At 37.2% G+C, this 18,292-nt stretch overlaps 1 protein-coding gene across 1 annotated transcript in view; it reads left to right on the top strand.

Annotated features, from left to right (window-relative positions):
- Positions 1–13,790, top strand: part of ASZ1 (ankyrin repeat, SAM and basic leucine zipper domain containing 1) — a 33,873-nt gene extending 20,083 nt beyond the window's left edge. Inside the window, exons 8-13 of the mRNA XM_059847890.1 lie at positions 604–679; positions 1,031–1,087; positions 5,924–6,036; positions 11,202–11,307; positions 11,725–11,838; positions 13,630–13,790. Coding sequence (XP_059703873.1) covers positions 604–679; positions 1,031–1,087; positions 5,924–6,036; positions 11,202–11,307; positions 11,725–11,838; positions 13,630–13,782 — 619 coding nt within the window. The 3' untranslated portion in view covers positions 13,783–13,790. The remainder of the gene's footprint in view (positions 1–603; positions 680–1,030; positions 1,088–5,923; positions 6,037–11,201; positions 11,308–11,724; positions 11,839–13,629) is intronic.
- Positions 13,791–18,292: the final 4,502 nt, after the last annotated feature.

The following is an 18,292-nucleotide window of genomic DNA, read 5'->3' as shown; positions in this document are numbered from 1 at the left end:
TAGAGTAGGGAATCAAAATTGATACTTTATATTTGTTTATAAATGTTAAACTCTGAACTTACAGTTCAGTGTTAACTACTTCCTCAGTTTACCTTCTGAACAGTAGTCTTCTGACAAGTTTCTTGATGGAGTAATTTCCACTGTTTTTAATTACACATAGTCCTGTTTTCTTGAGAACCTCTTTTGGCTTAACTGGAACAGGAAGGGTACCGGTTGAGTACTGAGTCCAGTTAATATGAATATTATGTACATAATTGTCTTCCTTAACCCCACTTCCACATTTTTCAGGCTTTTGTGACCCAACTTTAGGGTTCATTTGGAATGTTTTGTTACTTAAAATTACCTTTATGTACGAAAGTCATCCCCTTTTGGTCTCAATTCAACTTATTAGACAGAAAAGACATCTAAAAATTTTTGATAGATTAAGCTGTATGTTTGTAAGGTACTTCTGTCATCAGCAGGTGTGTGCAACTTCGGGTTCCTCCCAAGTGCTATGTCTGGGGAGTTTTTCTGTAACATTTTGTTATGGATGTTTTTGTTTTTTTTTTTTTTTTTAATAATTTCTGCTGTTTCTAACTTCAATCTTGTTAATTATCTTTACAGTTCCTATTCAACTTTTCATGACATGGAAGTGTTTTTACATGGTCTTGGTCTAGAACACATTGGAGAATTATTGCAGGTAAATTTGTGGTATATTTGCTACCTGTGAAGTAACTCATGAAAGTAAAACGCACATACTGCATTAAAAAAAAAGTTATGTTACCATTAATATATTCAAATAAATTCCTTAAAAGGATTTTTTTTTTAAATTTAGTCCACTGCAATGGACTAAATTGGTTTTCTTGATTACATGCATTTGTCACAACATTTGATATTTCTAAACTAGACAGATCTTTCATTGCTTCAATAATGATGTTTTGTAGCTGGTTTTGTTCCTGAAAACTGAAGTAAAACAGGGAAGAAAATCAAGTTTGAAACTGTTTTATTCTGAAATTCTTTTTGATGGCAGAAACCCTTTTGTTTTGTACAGGAACAAGATATAGGTTTAAGACAACTTCTGACCATGCAAAAAGATGACTTAATACAGGTCAGTTTACTACTTTAGAATATAATTTAATTTTGTTTTCTTTTTTTTTAAGTGTTTTTAATGTCTTATCTTCTCATTATAAATGTCTAATTGTGCAAGAATTCTTTCAACATCTTCTGCAACTTCTTGAATTTTAATGTGAATATAGACAGGCTTTTTATGGAGTATGTAATCTCACAGATCAATAAGTGATCAGGGATAAGCAGGAAATAGTTCTAATTTAAATGTTAGTTGTTACCATTTTTAGTTTTTAATTGTGATTTCTCTGAAGGGAAGTCAGTGCTAGGATAAGCAGTAGTAATACTAAACAACTACTTTAGATGTGGTCCTCCTTTGTGAGGTGGTAATTTTTGGTGGAGAAAGAAGAGCTCTTACATTTCCATTGCTTAAATTGTAAAATCTTATCCAACCCCAAAAAAGGGAAGAAAGAAGATTTTGTTTCTTACAGTTCACTGCAGCTGGGAAGGTTGGTCTTTTGCTGTTTGTGAAGGTTGGTCTTCTGACTAAATGAAGCATTATTACAAGGCTTCAGTTCTCAGCTGAGATGTGGTGGTTCCTTTTCTTTATTCTTGCTGGAAATTTTCCTCTGGGAAGTGAAAGGACCTTCTGTGCTTACTGGAGGATGCTATGATGAAATCCACTTATAGGAGCCTCATTGGAACAACGTAAGTGCTTCAGGCTGCAGGATTCTTCTGAGCACTCTGTACTGGGGAACTTTGGAATCTCTTTTCTGGGATTCCAAAGACACTTCGTAAAAACAACTTCTTCAAGCTGCTCCCCGTACTGGAGCTAGCCATGTCCTTAGTGTCGGCTTTTTTTCTCCTAATCCCGGTACCAGGGAGGTGTGTGTTCTGGTAGCTGGATCCAACATTGTATTCCTTTAGAGTGGATGTCAACAAGGATTGATCTGCTTGATGTTTTGTCTTGTAACTGAGTAGTTAATTTTTCTGACAGAACTTTCAAGTAATTCTGTGTTCTCAGGGGATGTTCATATAGGGAGCTTTGTCAATGAAGAGACTTTCAAGAGTTCATCTGGGGCAAAATATTGTAAGACGTGTCAGTGTGTTTTGATGTTACTGCTTTTCTGAAGCCTCAGGATCATTGGACAGCATCCTGGTGTCTTGGGATTTTTAGAACTCTAAAGCCCCTCTTGATAGTAGTTTTGTCCTTTAAGGAGATTCTTGTGGATTTCCTCTCATTACTGTGTGAACTGCTGTGTTGGGCATGATTGCATTAAACTGTAAATCTGTCAGAGTGTATGGTCATACTGATCACTTGCTTTGGTATTGTAGTTACTGCTTGTTTTTGTCCAGGGAACATTGGGGAAAGAGGAGAGAATTGTGGATTTCAGTGAATGGCTAAGCTTTATGGTTCCCTCTCCAAAGAGGTGGAATTTTACTCAAAATCAAAGCTTCTGTTTCAATGTTAGAAATTGTTTGAGGCTTGCTATTATAAAAGTGAAAAACTGAAGTAACTACAGAGATCAGCTACTTCTACACAGGAAGATAATATCTGTAAGAATTTAATTGCTTTGTCTGTTAACTTTGCAACAGCAGCAAACAGTTCCTGAAAAATAAGTCATGCTTTGTGCATGGACATAAATTAATTAGTGAGTCTTCTGTTGAGAAGTTAAAAAATAGCATAACACTCCTGGCTTATTAGCTCTTCATAAGTTATCCAAAATTCCTTATGCAGTCTTGTTTTAGAGCTCTGCTAACGGTTTCTCCCCACGCTGCTGATAGAAGAAAGCTAATCTGTTTCCTTGTAACTTCAGAGTTGAAAGTTCTTACTGTGATGGCAGACTTTCAGCTAACAGCCAGCTGTTTTAAAGAGCCTGGATCTTATTACTACAAAGATTAATGATGACCTTTGATGGATGCCTCTGAACCAAGCTGCTTTGTATCCAGAGAACTGGGGAGAAATACTGTCATTAACATGATAAGCTTTCCTCCATCAAACAATATGGGAAGATATTTTCTCTGTAAATACCTTTATCTGTATTCTACAACAGAGCCTAAACAATGAGTCTTTCAAGCTGAAATCCTTGCATTCCTTAAGCTTATAAACTGTTCCGTTCTGGAAAAAAAGTGTTCGATATACTGGGACATGTCTTTTTAACATTTGGAGGCATTTTTCTCCACTACTTATGACACATATTTTTATTTTGTTTTAAGCAATTTTCTGATAAGATAAAAACAGAAGTAATTTAGCTTCTGGATGCATTTAGGACTAAAACAGATTCTTTCTTACATTTCATTTAATTTAGAATAAGAGAAATTGACATCTTGTTTTGGATTTGAGACTGTGTAATGAAAAGTTGCCATGTCAAAATTCAAAATATAATCCAGAACTTTACATAATTGGATAATTAATTATCTGGTCTATGTGCTTCTATATCACAGTTCCAGGACTCATTCCTCTGCCCCCACTCCCTGAAACAAGCATTTAATATTTGACAGAAACCTGTCAGATCGTTAAAATTAGTGGTTACTTGGGCAAAGTGGCATTGTTGTAAGAGTTTGTGCATAGCTTCACTGGTTTTATCTGTGCAGTGTATCATCTTTCATGTGTTGAGGCCATCTTGTCACATTCCTACTGGAGTCAACTTGGGGCTTGGATTTTGAAGGGCTGCCTTGTATGTATTTAAGCAAAGAATAAAATAGATGTTCCTAGAGTTGATCTGGCTAAAATTGAGAGTGCATATAGTCTGTTTTGCAGATACAAGCAAATCATTGTACAGCACTCGCACATTCTTAAACATGGCCACTTCACAATAATTCTTGCATTATTTGGACTGCAGAACACTAGTGAACCAACAGCAACTTAAAAATTCACTTATCCATCAAGAGGGGCTTATTGCACTGTGGCTGTTCCATGCATTCATTACTGCATGAACAGTCTGGTTCTGTGTCACTTCATGTTCTTGCAGAGATGATCTAGAAATTGGGAAGTAGTTGGATGGATCTATCAACCTTCCATCTCTAAGTTATGCACCTTTTACCACTAAATGCAGAATCAGTGTGGTGGTAGAAGGCTTTATCTATTGTGACATTTATTACATTCTTTACTTCCTGACAAATATTTTCAAGATACAGTAGTGCTCAGTGATCCATTTGCAGAAGAACAAAATGGTGTTTTATTTCCAGGGGAACATAGTGCATCTTCCTGATATGCTGGTCAGAAAGCTGCATCCTGATTTGCTGGTTTCAGGAATGAGAAGGTGGAGTCACAAGCAAAGGCAGTCTTCACAATAGTTCCTACTTCAAGCAAGATATTTTAACTCCTCAAGAATAACTGCTGTTGTAGAAATCTGCTTACTTATTCATGACAAAATGACTGCTGTAATGCTTTGTAAGCTTTAAGGAAATATTAGTTCATACCAGATAAGGCTCTACAAGGCAAACCTGAAATCTAATGAATTGAGCAATCTTACAGCTCAACACAAGTGGAGCAGATTATTCATAAAAAAGTCAGATCTTTCTATCTTCAAGGCTGCTAATGATATTTGCTAAAAAGACTTAAGTATAATTCTTTCAAGGACCCTTGGAAACCTATTAAAACCTTCAAAAGTTCTTGACACCTGTTGTTAAATCCCAACAAGATTAATTGGGATTTTTTCATTACTGTAGAACTTACTTGTCTATAAACTTAACACGGTTTTGATATGTTTATGGGCTCACAAGTGTACCTTTAATTATTTTTTAGCTCTGATTGGTGGTGAACCTGGAGGACAGTTTTATGCAGTCACAATGAACAATGAGTATTATAACATTGGGTCTCAGAAAAAAGCAAGTCTTTCCCTAGGCACAGTCTCTTCCCTAGAATGTCAATCTTATGTGGGTTATCAGCTGTTCATTCAAAATTCTTTCTGACAGAAATCTGGGAGACTGCAAGCACTAACATCTTCCAGATTTCTGAGGTTGTAGAAGGTAACTTCAAGTCCACAGAATATTAGTGAGGGTCCCATATAGTTTAGGTTTGGAGACTGAGATCCTTGCAGTCTCAAATGCAGGAGTGGTCTGCTCCTGTTGAGTCAGGTACTGACTGGTGCCTTAGGAGCAAAGTCAAGAGGTTTTTCACTTGTGTAGGGGAGCATGTTAGGGCTGTTAACATCAGAAGTCCTGTGTTGCACAGCAGCCTGTCAGATGAGCAAGGGAAATACTGAATGTGTCACAGAAGCATTTATTTAAAAAAAATGAACTATTCTTTTTCACTAAGTGTTCTGCAAGAAAACTCTTAGTCTAGAATTTAAATATGGTTTAAAATTTAATCTGAGATGCTTGATGGATAGCACAGCTCCCAGTGTTTTCTGCTCCAGGCATCACTTGGAAAATCTGTTACATAGTATGTATCTTTTCTGTTTTCCTTCCCTTAAAAAGATGTCTTCCTCTAAAATTGTCCATTTGATGCTGATTTGAAAATTTCCACTCTTCTTTCTGAGTTAATGCTTTATCACAATCATGATGATTCGTTATCTTGCTGTCAGAGATGACTCAGATCATTCTGAAATGGAAAGCCTAACATCCTAACAAGACAGGGGTACTTAGGCAAGCTGCTATTATTTTTTTTAACAAACCCTAAACAGATTTTCTTAGTATCCTGTGCAGTTTCAGTTCAGCAGTTCCTCATCTCTTGTCATTTTGTTATGCATAATTGAATATTTTCTGTGGTTTTATTTTTTCCTTTGTCACTTACATACATTGTAGCTGTTTGCAATAACTTAAAAATAATTTCTTTTAAATCTTAATATTTAGAAGCTAGTGAAATGTGTTACTGTATTGTTATGTCTAGTAAGTTTAAAAGTAAATCATATTTAGAATTACTCTTTAAATTTAGATTGGCATTACAAATCCTGGAGATCAACAGAAACTCCTAGATGCTATTAACGATCTGCAAGTGGAAGAAAAAAAATTTGAAGACATCTCTCAAATTATGAAGCTGGAATTGAGGTATTAACAGTGTATCTAAAGAAATGGAAGTGAAATGTTAACAATTTAAGTTGACTGTGTTGTTTTCTGTGGCTCAAAGGTAAAATTGTCTCACCTTACCTTTAATGCCTAGCATTCATGAGAATATGCAATTTAGTAGATTATGAGATCTGGTGATGGGTGTGTTTTGCACAAAGCTGGAAGCTTAGACAAGGTAGGCTCTGTTAGTCTTCCAGTCAAACCTGTCTGATTTTAAGATGCAATTAAAAAAAAGGTGGGAGGGAGAGATGCATATAAGTTCTGCAAAGGCCCTTAGTTTTCAACTCATAAAATAATATCTTGTATGTGTGTATCTTAAATCATAAATGCTACTTCTGTTTAGATTCCAGATTTTTTCATTGTTTTTGTCTTCCACTGGAAGCTTAACTGGCTTCTAAAATATCTTTTTTTTTTTTAATCTTACCAGTTAAGCAAGTTTAGATGCTATTTTCCTTATCATAGATTATATATCAGTAGGTTTATAAGGAGAATTTTTTTTCAGAAAGTGTTACTCTTTCAGACTCCCATTCCAACTTGGTATTTTTTCCCATTATAGTATTAAGGCATCAGTTCTGCAACACCTCTCATAGTTCTAGTATAGTCTTGTGCAGTACCATAGAAGCCAGGCCCGAGCTGAGAGGTGTGTTCCTTAGCAACCTTATTAAACTTATTAAGTTCCTTAAGCACTGCTAGAGCACTCCACATCCAGCACAAAATGAAGTAAATAGTAAGTACAAGGGAGCCTTAAGATTTCTAAAATCTCTTATCCTTTATGTGTAAGTAATTTTTTTTTTCCTGGAAGACACACCTAGACCTCCCTCAGTTTAAATTTCATGCTCACATCTTTCCTCTTCCTAGTTCTCCAACTTATAGAAGTACAGCTAGTAAAAATGGGTTAGACAGTAAAGGTTCAGTTCCTCTTTGAAGTGTATTTCTCTCTTGACTAGTGATGTGACAGCTGTGCTGGTACTCTCATAGATATCCCTTCCCTCTTCAAAATACTGGGGGAGAGCTATCTGTACTACTTGAATGCTGTAAGGCTAGAGCCCCTGTTAGTTATGTTGTTCATTGGCTCAAAGAGTATGCTTGGCTTCAAATTCAATCTGTACATGTCTCTGTGCTTTGGGAGAAACTGAATTGCTCTGACACATTAGCAGTGAAGTCACAATGTGATCCTGCCATAATGTTGTCTTTAGAGTCCCAGTTCCATGGAGACTGTCCAGTATGTATTCCACTACCAACCAATCATTCAAACACTGATTGCTCTCAGTGCTAGTGCTCTGCTGGTATCTTTATCCATTATCTTTGGATATCTTATCTTTATCTGTGTTTATGAAAAAGAGACTTTGTGGCCTGCTTGAGGAACATTTTTGCATCACAGTGTGAAGTTTGAGCTGTCAAACTCGGGACTTGGGAGACGTGCAAGGCATTTGAGGAAGCTCTTGAACAGCCGAGATGGGCTGCAAGAGCAGAGAGTTCGTGTCCTGATAGAGGACTTTGATGTTTCTTCTGGCCTGTGAGGAGGTTTGATTCAGAGACCACTCAGAGATACAGAATTGTCTGAATATTCACACTGGGCAAGAGTTGTGGGCAACGGCTCAATGTCCAGATGAGGACTAGTAACAAGTGACACTCCTCAGGGGTTGGTGTTGGGACTGGTACTGTTTAACATCTCTGCTGGAAACATGGAGACTGGGATTGAGTACACCCTCAGTATGTGTACCAATGACACAGAGCTGTGTGGTGTGTTGGAGGGAAGGGATACCACCCAGGGCAGACCTTGACATCCTTGAGTGGCAGGTGCATGAAATTCAGCAAGGCCAAGTCTAAGTGTCCTGGGTCAGGGCAATCCCAAGCACAAGTACAGGCTGGACAGAGTGGATTGAGAGCAGCCCGGAGGAGATGGACTTGGAAGTGTTGGTTGACAAGAATTACAGAAACAGAATATCATGAGTTGAAAGGGACCCACAAGGATCATCAAATGCAGCTCCTGGAAGAAGCTCTACATGACACAACAAATGTGCACTTGCAGCTGGAGTGGCCAGCAGGTTGAGAGGGATTCTCCCTGTCTATTCGCTCACCTGGACTTGCAACCAGCTCCAAGACCCCCAACATAAGAAGGACATCAGCATGGAGGGAGTTCAGGAGAGGGCCACAAAGATGAACAAGAGGGCTGGAGCACCAGGCTGAGAGACTTGGGGGTGTTCAGCCTGGAGGAGACAGGACCTAGAAGGGGTCTACCAGAGAGCTGGAGAAAGGCTTTTTACAAGGGCATGTAGCAGTAGGACAAGGGGGGGATGGCTTCAGACTGATGGAGGGCAGGTTTAGATGAGATGTGCTAAAGAAATTCTCTGTTGTGAAGGTAGTGAGGTATTAGAATAAGTTGCCCAGAAAAGCTGTGGGTGTCCCATTCCTTGAAGTGTTCAAGGCCGTTTTGGATGGGACTTTGAGCAAGCTGGTCTAGTGAAAGGTGTCCCATTTTGTGGCACAGGGATTGGAATTAAATCATCTGTAAGGTCCCTTCCAACCCAGATATTCTATGGTTCTGTAATTCTCCATCAAAACAACGTGTACTTTCAGAAGAGAATCCTGCAAATGTGTACATGAGCTGCAGTACTAAAGAACTAAACTTCCAGCATGCAGGAGGATATAAGCCAGTATGATACAGATACACCATAAATGCTTTAACAGCATCTGAGCCATTTGTATTAAAATAGAAGCTTTGCTGCTGAGCTGAGGTGGTAGACCAGGGATCTGTTGGGTGCCTTTGGAAATGGATGTTGACTCTTCAGCAAGCAAAAATTAGCTACAGTTTAAGGGGGCTTTTCCCAGTTTAAGCTTTAGGCATTTTTGTGTTAAAGTGTATGCTTTTTTCAGATTGTTCCACAGTAGTGTTTAGTGCATACATTCAAGCAGAGCAGCTTAAAAATCTGAACAGAGGGAGTAAGTAGAGAAATAGAAAAAAATTATCCATTCACTTTGTATGGCCAAATACAGTGAAATACCCATGCAGTATCTGGTGCAGTCTCACACACCAGTGACATATCTTATTCCTAGTATAGTGTGGAATCATATGTAGTTCTCAAAACCAGAAAATAATTGATTAATTAAAGATTGAAGTACACAAATTATGACAGCACTTCAGTTATGGCAAACACTGCATAGTTTTCTAGAAAATTGCCTGACATGTATTCTAGGCATCTGACCTTTAGACTAAAATCTTAGACTATGTTTACATGCTATTATATAAAGATTTTACTTCCCACTTGTTCAAAGTCATTCTGTGAGAAGGAGAATCAGTCATTAAGTCATAGAAAAACTAACATAGTAGAAAATCTTGAACTGATTGATTATAAACTTACGGAGTGTCCACACTGTGTAGCCACTGATGTTTTGACAGCCGTTAATTCTTTTTTAAAGTGATAATTTTTTGAAAACATTATTTCCATTCTAAATATAAGAACATGTCACCACAATGGGTATAAAATTCTATTAAATGGGGAGTTTTTTAAGAGCTATGGTGTAGTGAAGTAGTATAATAGAATAAATGTTTTTCTTTTTTCCCCTTCCCTAATTCAAGCCTATGACATACTTTGTATTTGCCAAGAATTCTTCCAGAATTCCAAAAGATAATTTCTTTTGTAATGAAACACAAGAGATGCCAACTAAAAAGTTATCTAAGTAGAATAAAGTATTTATGATTATGGTTTGACTATAGTATGGTGGGAGTTTTTAGACTGTCTCCAGATGTTTAATGTTTGGGCTTGTTACCTGAAATACTCAGTTCAGTTACATTGTTCTGAAACAAGCAATAGTTTATTTTATAAAAACAAGCTAATTAGCTTTTGTACTTCTCCATCTTCATGAAAACCATGTCCAGTACTGGTTTTAAACCTCCAGCATACCTATTAATGTTTCTTTCTATTTCTGTGTTAAATGTTAAAGTCTTAGCAGTATTCAGCGCTATTGCAAATCACAGATGTCCTGAGCAGTGGCAGAAATTTTACTCACTAATGATCCTGTGCCCAAAGTTGAAGGAAAGCACTCTTCGGCACTCAATGGCCTAAATTCCATCTCCATTTGGATACACGCACTGCATTGGTGTGTAGCTTAGTTTAGCTGTTTGAAAAATTTTGGGGATACCTTTTTGACCTCAGAAGAAAGAAGCAAGTGGTGTATGTTGCATTTAGGTATATGTCTGCATTTTATAGCTGATTGCCTAGGGAATGGAGGAATGTTGGAGTCTGAGTTAGTTTATTCAGATACTATCGCTCTGCAGAACAAGAAGTTCTGCAGTAGGAACTTGTAATTGTCTCTTGTTTTGGCCCTGCCTGTTATTGACCCAAATATCTTAGAGTTAGCAGAAACTTTCCTACTGGTGATACAGACACTTCTCGGGAGTTTCACAGTTTGAGAGCTCACTCAGTAAAAGCAATTGGATGATCTTGTTCCTTGCCCTCTTTCCCTCTTCCTGGTGAACAGCAACAAATTTCTGGCTGGCACCATGACTTATGACTAAAATTCTCTGACATTCCAGTAAAGTTGAGTCAGTTTCATATGGAAGCTCTAGAAACTTAAAGCTGAAAATAATCTGTTAATTTTTTCTGTCCTTCTCTCCACTTTTTGGAGACATGGGCCAAACTAATTTTGAGAGTTGACTTCCTGCTTGTTTGAGCACCAAGTAAAAATTTTCTTTTAAATAGATAACATCAGATTTTTTAGGATCAGAGGTATATGTTTCCAGATCCAAGGGCCAAGCCAGTATTACTGAATTCTTATTTTGTTCAACTCTGTTGGAGACTATGTTACCCTAAACTTAGTCATTTCAGTCCTAGCTCCAAAGTACAGACTAGATTTTTTCCCTCACATCTACCTCAAAAATGTAAGCTGCAGGTCAGAAATATTGTCATTCAAAAATAGGGCAGGGGTGGGAAAGGATGGGACCAAACAAGGGGAAAAAAACCCCAATAACTTGCTAAGATGTTAAATGTCTCACACCTATTTACTTTTAATATGATACTGGGTTTTTTTATATGTTAGGAAACTGCATGTCTAACTCACTAGCCAGTGTTGAAAATTCATATGTGATATTCAGCTTGCAAGAAGTTACAGCATTTGACAAATAACAAAATATTTTATTTTTCTAGTGAAGACGAATTTCTCAAGTTTCTTCAGAAGTTGAATGGAGAGTGTAGCAAGCTGATCATTCCTGTGCAGAAAATGAATAACCATTTCGTCAAAAATTCTCACAAGGTATTCAACCAAACGAAAGATTGATTTAGAGTGCATTATTCCACCTTGTAAAATAAAACTATTAGTATTCATCAACCATCTAGGTTGTTACATAGTTATAGAAAGTTGTCCAGTGCTTTTTCTCTAAAAGACACTTCTTAAAAATAATATATTTCAAAGAGTTAGGCCTTACAACTAAATGAGATAAATTTGTTTCTTCATGTTTCTACTGATAGGAGAGTCAAGGTAACAAAAGTTTCCAACAAAGGCTGCTAGGGAGTAGTAGCTTATTGTACATAAATCATACAATTACAACCCAGCATAAATTCAATTATAGACCTTTTCTGGCGCTGTCTTTTGTGATATACATGAACTGTGGAATACTAAATTAAAATATATAATTATGTAATTATGGCAAACAACTGTATTTATTAACAGATGGTACTGCAGTGGGCATCAACTGACTGTTATATTGAAGTCTGCAAAGATGTGATTTGCAATGTTAAAAAGTTGGGAGAAGAAGTTGGCAAACTGAACGACCTCATGGTGGAGGTGAGTGTGTGTGAGTGAGGCTGTTAAATACTGTGTACAAGTTTCTGATGCAACCTCAGATGTGACATATGTCAGGGAAATGTTTCATACCTTGCTCTGCCAAAAACTGTTTAGCCTTAGTTTGGACATTGCATCAATCTCTTCCCCCTTCCACCTTTTCGTGGACAGAAAGACAAATAATCTCTATTCCATGGAAGTGTGGAGAATCTCCAAAAGAAAGCATAATCTCTTTTTTTCTTTCTGCTGCATGAAGGAATTAATTGGAATGTATCCCTGTACTCTTGGACAACCACTGTGGCATAGAGGCCATGCTGAATACTTACACTCTTACTTTTTAATTAAGGAATCTTTTGTTTGGAATTATTGACTCAAAAGGAAGATACTAAGGTTTTATGGATTGAATGGGAGGCATCCCAGATAACTCTGCAGAGTGACAAAAGAAGAGGGTGGGAGAGGTCAAGGCTAGATGTTAGCACCACATCAGTCATTCTCAAGCCAACACAGTGACACTCTCTTGTCAGATGGGGTCATTTTAAGTAATAGGCTGGTAAAATGAACAGCCGCTGGGGTAAGGTAAATGGAGCATCAGTGTCAGAAAGGAATCTGTTGCTGAACGAAGCCATGTGGAACTCAGACCTTGAGTATAATGCTACTAATGCAATTTCCTGTAGTTTAAGTAAATTTAATGTAATGTAACAGCCTTCTCCCAATAAATCACTTAACACCAAATATATTAAGAGGTAGCAACCGTGGCAAATAACTTATTAGCTATTTATTCCTTTTTTTGCATATGCAATCATCAGTTGTGATATATTTGCCTCCTATATATGCAGACCAGTTATAAGGGCTGGGAGGGTTCCAAGTTTTTATAGCTGTCAAGATGAAGCATAGTGTCTTTGTATCCTGTGTGAAGCAGCCTTCTAATTACTTCAAGAAAGGAAATCCTTTTAAAATCCTGTTAGGTTTTATGAATTTCACTTGTGAAGGCTATAATACAAGACATTTTTGTGCTACTTAATTTATGATAGAGCACTTTTGAATGTAGAGCACCCTAGCGTTTATTGTGAACCTGTGAATCTAAGTGACAGAGTGTAACCTCCTGCATAAAATGTTTGTATAAATTCCCTTGAAGTTTCAGTACTGTTTGCTGAGCTTAGTCATGACAGGACTGTGCCAGCAGTAAATGTCTTAGCATATAATTTTTGAAAGTATGGTAAATGAGACTGCCTTCCAAGCATTGTAAACTAAGGTAGGAAATCAGAACGTAACCCTGCTGTTCTTTATGATGAGGCTCCACTCAGGTTCAACATGTATCTGAGAAGGCACTTGTTAGGTACTTTCCACTCTCCCTTTAATTTTGAGTAAGTCTAATCCGTTCCCTATTTAACTTTCTTTTTAAATAAACAGGGTTTTTTAGTAATTAAATGGCAGAAGTTCTAGTTGAAACATTTGACAGTCAGGGTTCAATTGTTTTATTATTAGATTTTTGTAGCATCTAATAATAGCAGTGGTTTACTCCTCAGTAAGTAGCAGTGGTTTACTCCTCAGTAAGTTTGTAAATGAACAGTTTGTTTTTCTTATATATGTTACAGAATAATTGAACATCAGATAAGATGAAAGTTTGCACACATTTATTTCAAATTAAGTAGGACAGAGACAGAAAGAAGTAATATCAATCCTAGATGTATGCAGATTCTTATGACTGGGTACTTTATAATCTACTTAAGAAGCTTTCTCACTAACTTTTTTTTTTCCCCTGTACTTTTTACATGGATTTAACATCTGTCTCAGTATGAAGAGGAGAATAAACCTAACCAAGTGAAACTTCCAGAAAAAGCAGCCACCTTGGAAAAAAGATTTGTAAAAATGGGAGTGGTAACATTGCTTGGATTTGGTTTTTTCTTATGTGTAATTAAATTAGTAGCAAAGAGAACCCAAATTTAAGTTTAGTGTTGTTTGTCATCATATCTGTAGTAATTGTATCTAGTATGTACTTTGATCTAAAAAAAAAAGTTATTAAAAATTAAAGCAGTTACTTAAGAGTGTCTTAGGGTTTTGTTTTGAAATTCATTGTTGGTACAAAATGTAGGTCTAAAATCTTGTCAAAGCTGCTTTTCATTTTTTGGCATAAAACTGTGATTATTGCTCACTAATTACTAGTTATGTTTTTTATTTTTACCTGTTCAGAGGTGAATATAAGCAAATTCTGATTATATATCACATATTTGCATTTAAAATTATAATGCAGATGTGTTTTGGAGGTTGGCAGGGTTTAAAATATTTTAAGTATCACTTTCAATTTTATGTTGATAAAGATCTTTTCTCTTGCAGAGAGATACATGTATTTTTTTTCTTTTCACAATCAAGAGAATTTTGGAGATTTTGTTGCATTTTGTCTAAAAAGTCATTTCCCATTGAACTGTGATACTTAAATTATGCCTGAAATCTGCTTCCTTAGGAATACTCATCTCTATTAAGAGTTTCATCACATCTATTAAAAGGATTATAGTAGTACTTTGCTGTAAGAATTCAGACAACTTAGAAGGTGTAGCAGCTTGGTTTTTGTTGGTCTGGTCTTTTGCTACAAATTTATTCTTAATATTTTCTCTACTTAAAAAGGTGTTTTCAATCCCACAGTGAAACATTTGTAACTGGTTTTGATCTGCTTACTAAACCAGGTATGTTGGGAAAAAAGGAAGTTGGTGTAAGGGAATTCAAACTAGTTATATTTTTGCAGGTTCCAGTGAACATTTGTAAAAATGCTGAATATTTTGGAAGGAAAATTTTTCTTTCAAAATGAAACAAAAGAGTCTAAAAAACATAAACCTTGTTGGATGTGTGAAACTTGGTCTCTGAGTTTTCAGAATGGTGTCTAGAGTCTTAACCTTTAATATTCCCTCTAGAGACTAGTAAGGAGAAGATAAAAACTTGAGTGCAATTCTAATCATTGTTACTGCTGTTTTCTGCTTTTTTTAGAGAATTGCATTGGGTGTTAGTGTGTTTTCTTGTTACTGCAATTGTTTTACCTCCTTTCGTCCTTCGATGCCAGGAACATCCTACAGAGTGATTAGGCCAGAGGAAAAAACAACATAAATTGGTTTTTTTTTTCTGTTCTCTCCCAAACTGGTGTCAGAGGGGATAAGCTGTATTCACCACCACCGTCTACCAGAAATGGAAATGAACACTTTATCAGCATGAACAAAGTATATAAAAGGAAATACTTAAAAAATAGTTCTCTGTTTCTTCATATTACCTTAGAATTAATCCTAAACTAACAGGGCACATATTGTGGAAAGAACATCACCTTTTGTATACACACCACTCCTCCTCTAATCAGCTCAAAATGCCGTTCAAACACAGTTGCTCAGTGATGGTTGGCTCACAGGTAGTACTAGAACTTTGACATGTATTGTCTTTTGGGAGTTTCTGTTGGGTGAAGGTGTTTGGGGTTTCTGGGGTTGGTAATGGAGGGGAAGCGGCCAGGTTTCCTACATGTACTTTTGCATTAGTTAAGTGGAATTATTTCAACTGCTCATAAGGTTTCTGCCCTTCAAAAGATTCTGCTTCTTAGCCCTTACTTCCCCACTTAAGTGACAAATTGCATTAACAAAGCCACTTCAAGGGACACCGAATATAGCTTTCATTTCAAGAGATGTATTTCCTGCCACTAGCAGAACTTGACATTTGGGACAACAAAAATTCAAACTCTTTTTCCATCAATTTGAAGAAAAGATCTGGTCAGCTGGAGGCCTTTTAAGCTTAACTTGGAACTCTTGCAGTTGAACCGAAAATCTGCTTCAGAAAAGTTTTATCCGCATTTAACTAAATTATTATGCCTTTGGTGTAAAGTACTTGGCGGAGAAAAAAGTAATGCGTGATAGTTACTGGTAATTTTTTTTCAAGAGTGAGTGTTACAATAGAGTGTTTTTTGGAGAAGGGAGTCAAAGGTCTGAACTTCAGGACATGATGTCCCAAAATACATTTGGAAGAAGCTGGTCTTTTTGAATTATCTTATGAATCACCTGTTTCTAATGCTTATAGTCATAATTGCAAACACACATGTGAACATCATTTGAGTTAAACATAGGCTTTATGCCAGCAGCATCCTCAGTACTGTTCAAGTAGAGTGTTCAAAATTCCATAAACCACTCACTCAAGAAACAAGGGTCTTGGAGTAACCAGTTTAAGTTTCCATTAATTGGTCAATCAGAAACTGCATTGCATGAGGAGGACATTTTAAGAGACAAAAGAACAAAACACTTTAACATACCATATCATTTTAAAAAAATGAAATTACCTTTACCTTCTTGGATTCCAAACTTAGATTATGCATTTCAGTATCCTTTATTCAATGTCATGTTGTTGCAGTGCCTCTTTCAAATTCCCTGACAAGGTGTCACAATATGGTAGTGATAGGGCAGGAAGCGAAGAAAAGATTCCTTCAAGGTCTGGCCCTTGAGCAAGGCTTTCAGAATTCTTACCCCAACCAGCACCTCCTAAGGGAGCCTTCATACTAAAATGTCCCTGCTGAGAGGCCTCCTTCTGCAAGTCATCAGATTGCAGTCATTATCCCAGAAGAGTAAGAATACAATGATTTGCACATCTATGAGGGGATTGGAGGAGAATGCTAAAGAGCTTTGCATGTATTAAGCAGGTAAACTGCAAGGCTCTGCTGCTGTTGTTCTCCTCCTACAGTAGTGCAAATTGGGATGCTGAGGATTGAGTGAATTGAACCTCAGGCCAAATCCTGTGGGATACCTGGTCTCTTAAAGATGCACTGAGGTTCCTACTTGCAGCTGTCATTGGATACCTAACTTGTCTTCATTGGGATGATTATTCATACCATGGGCTTTTCTGAATCTATAGGCTGTTGTGTAAAATTAGGGCCTTGGGTCATACCTTGGCGATCCGAAGGAACTGCAAGATTTTTTTTTTAATTTTCCTGACTAAGATAGGCTGTGACTTGTGTGTCCTGTGTCTCTCATCTGTGCTTTGGGATTTGCCTGTTCTTTTAGTTTGACTTGTGCAGTACCTGACCTTTTGTAAGGCATCACCCTTAATTATTACTGCTAGCTAATTACAAGTAATGAGGAGCATTTTGGGGTATGTGTATTCTTAAGAAAGAGTGAGGGTGTATTTCTATTATATTCTCCACTACCCTCAGCATGTGTTTGGTTTATCTTTTAATTTCATCCAAGTGCCTTGTGGAGGACAAGAATTAAAATGTACAATTTATTCTTCTATCTTTTGTTGTCTTTGAACCCTTACAGGTGTTTCCCAAAGCTATCACTTCCTCATGAGCAGGTGATTGTTTGCATTTGCCTTCTGCTTCACCAGTTCTACAAAAGCTACAGGTTATCTTTCTCAAATAAAACTCCTGTGTTACTACAAATGTAGCAGTACACACTGTACAGTACTACAAATGTTGCTTTGGATCTTTATGTACAGAGACTACAGTTTTGATGTCTATTAGTAGGTAGCAAAGCTACAAAGCCTTGAAGGCCTAACAGGTATCCGAACTGCAGATTTCTGCTTTTAAAGACGTGTGCTGTTATTTCTTTGTCCTGGAGGCGGGGGGGGAAGTGTGTATTTGAAAATTTTAATTCCCCTATTCCAGAAATAGGAATTTTCTGGTGATGGGGCTGTACTGAGATCTGAGTGAGATACGACAATGGGGTATCACTGACATGAAATTATGTGATCTCAGCAGGTTTAATACCTGATAAATTACTTCTAGTTTTTATCCTGATCCAAATGGTGTAGTTTCATATAATATAGAGCCATAGTCCCTGAAAGTAGGACTTTGAGAGATACCTCTGGGGAAGGATTTTCAGTCCTTTTAAGATGTGCTACTGGCTGTAGTATATATGGGATGAGGTGTTCTACTTAAGAGTTTGGTAGGGGTTTTCTTAAAAAAAAAAAAAAATCAGATGAGCCTTCCATGCCTTCATCTTTCCTGAAAATAGTCTTTTTTGAATGTAGAAATACAGGTTTAACTACATTATTTTCATTACTGTATTGAAAAATCTCAGCTCAGTTTCAGAAGGTATGCAGAAGGCTTTCTGGGCTCTGGCTACTCCACTGTCACATTTTGCATATGGCACGATTTTTTAACTGTATGAGAAACTGCACATAATACTTGTTGAAGACACCTACAGATTTCTAGGTTCAGTCTTTTCTTGCAGCAAGGGAGGCCAACAGTCTCTCCAGGCTGCATCAGGAACCAGCACTCCCTCTCAAGAGAGACAGTCCTCCATGAACTTCTTCAATGTGAGTCCTTTCCACAAGCTGCAGTTTTCATGAACTGTTCCAATGTGGGTTCCCCCCCCTCCCTCCCCCCCACGGGGTGCAGTCCTTCAGGAATAGACTGCTCCACTGTGGGTCCCTGTAGGGCACAAGTCCTTCTGCAGCCCTGCTTTAGCATGGGCTTCCGACAGGGTCATACCCTCCTTCA

Source organism: Haemorhous mexicanus, chromosome 5 (assembly GCF_027477595.1).
Source record: "Haemorhous mexicanus isolate bHaeMex1 chromosome 5, bHaeMex1.pri, whole genome shotgun sequence".
NCBI classification, from domain to species: domain Eukaryota; kingdom Metazoa; phylum Chordata; class Aves; order Passeriformes; family Fringillidae; genus Haemorhous; species Haemorhous mexicanus.
The sequence above is the reverse complement of the archived record's forward strand: the minus strand, read 5'-3'. Positions and strand labels throughout refer to the sequence as shown.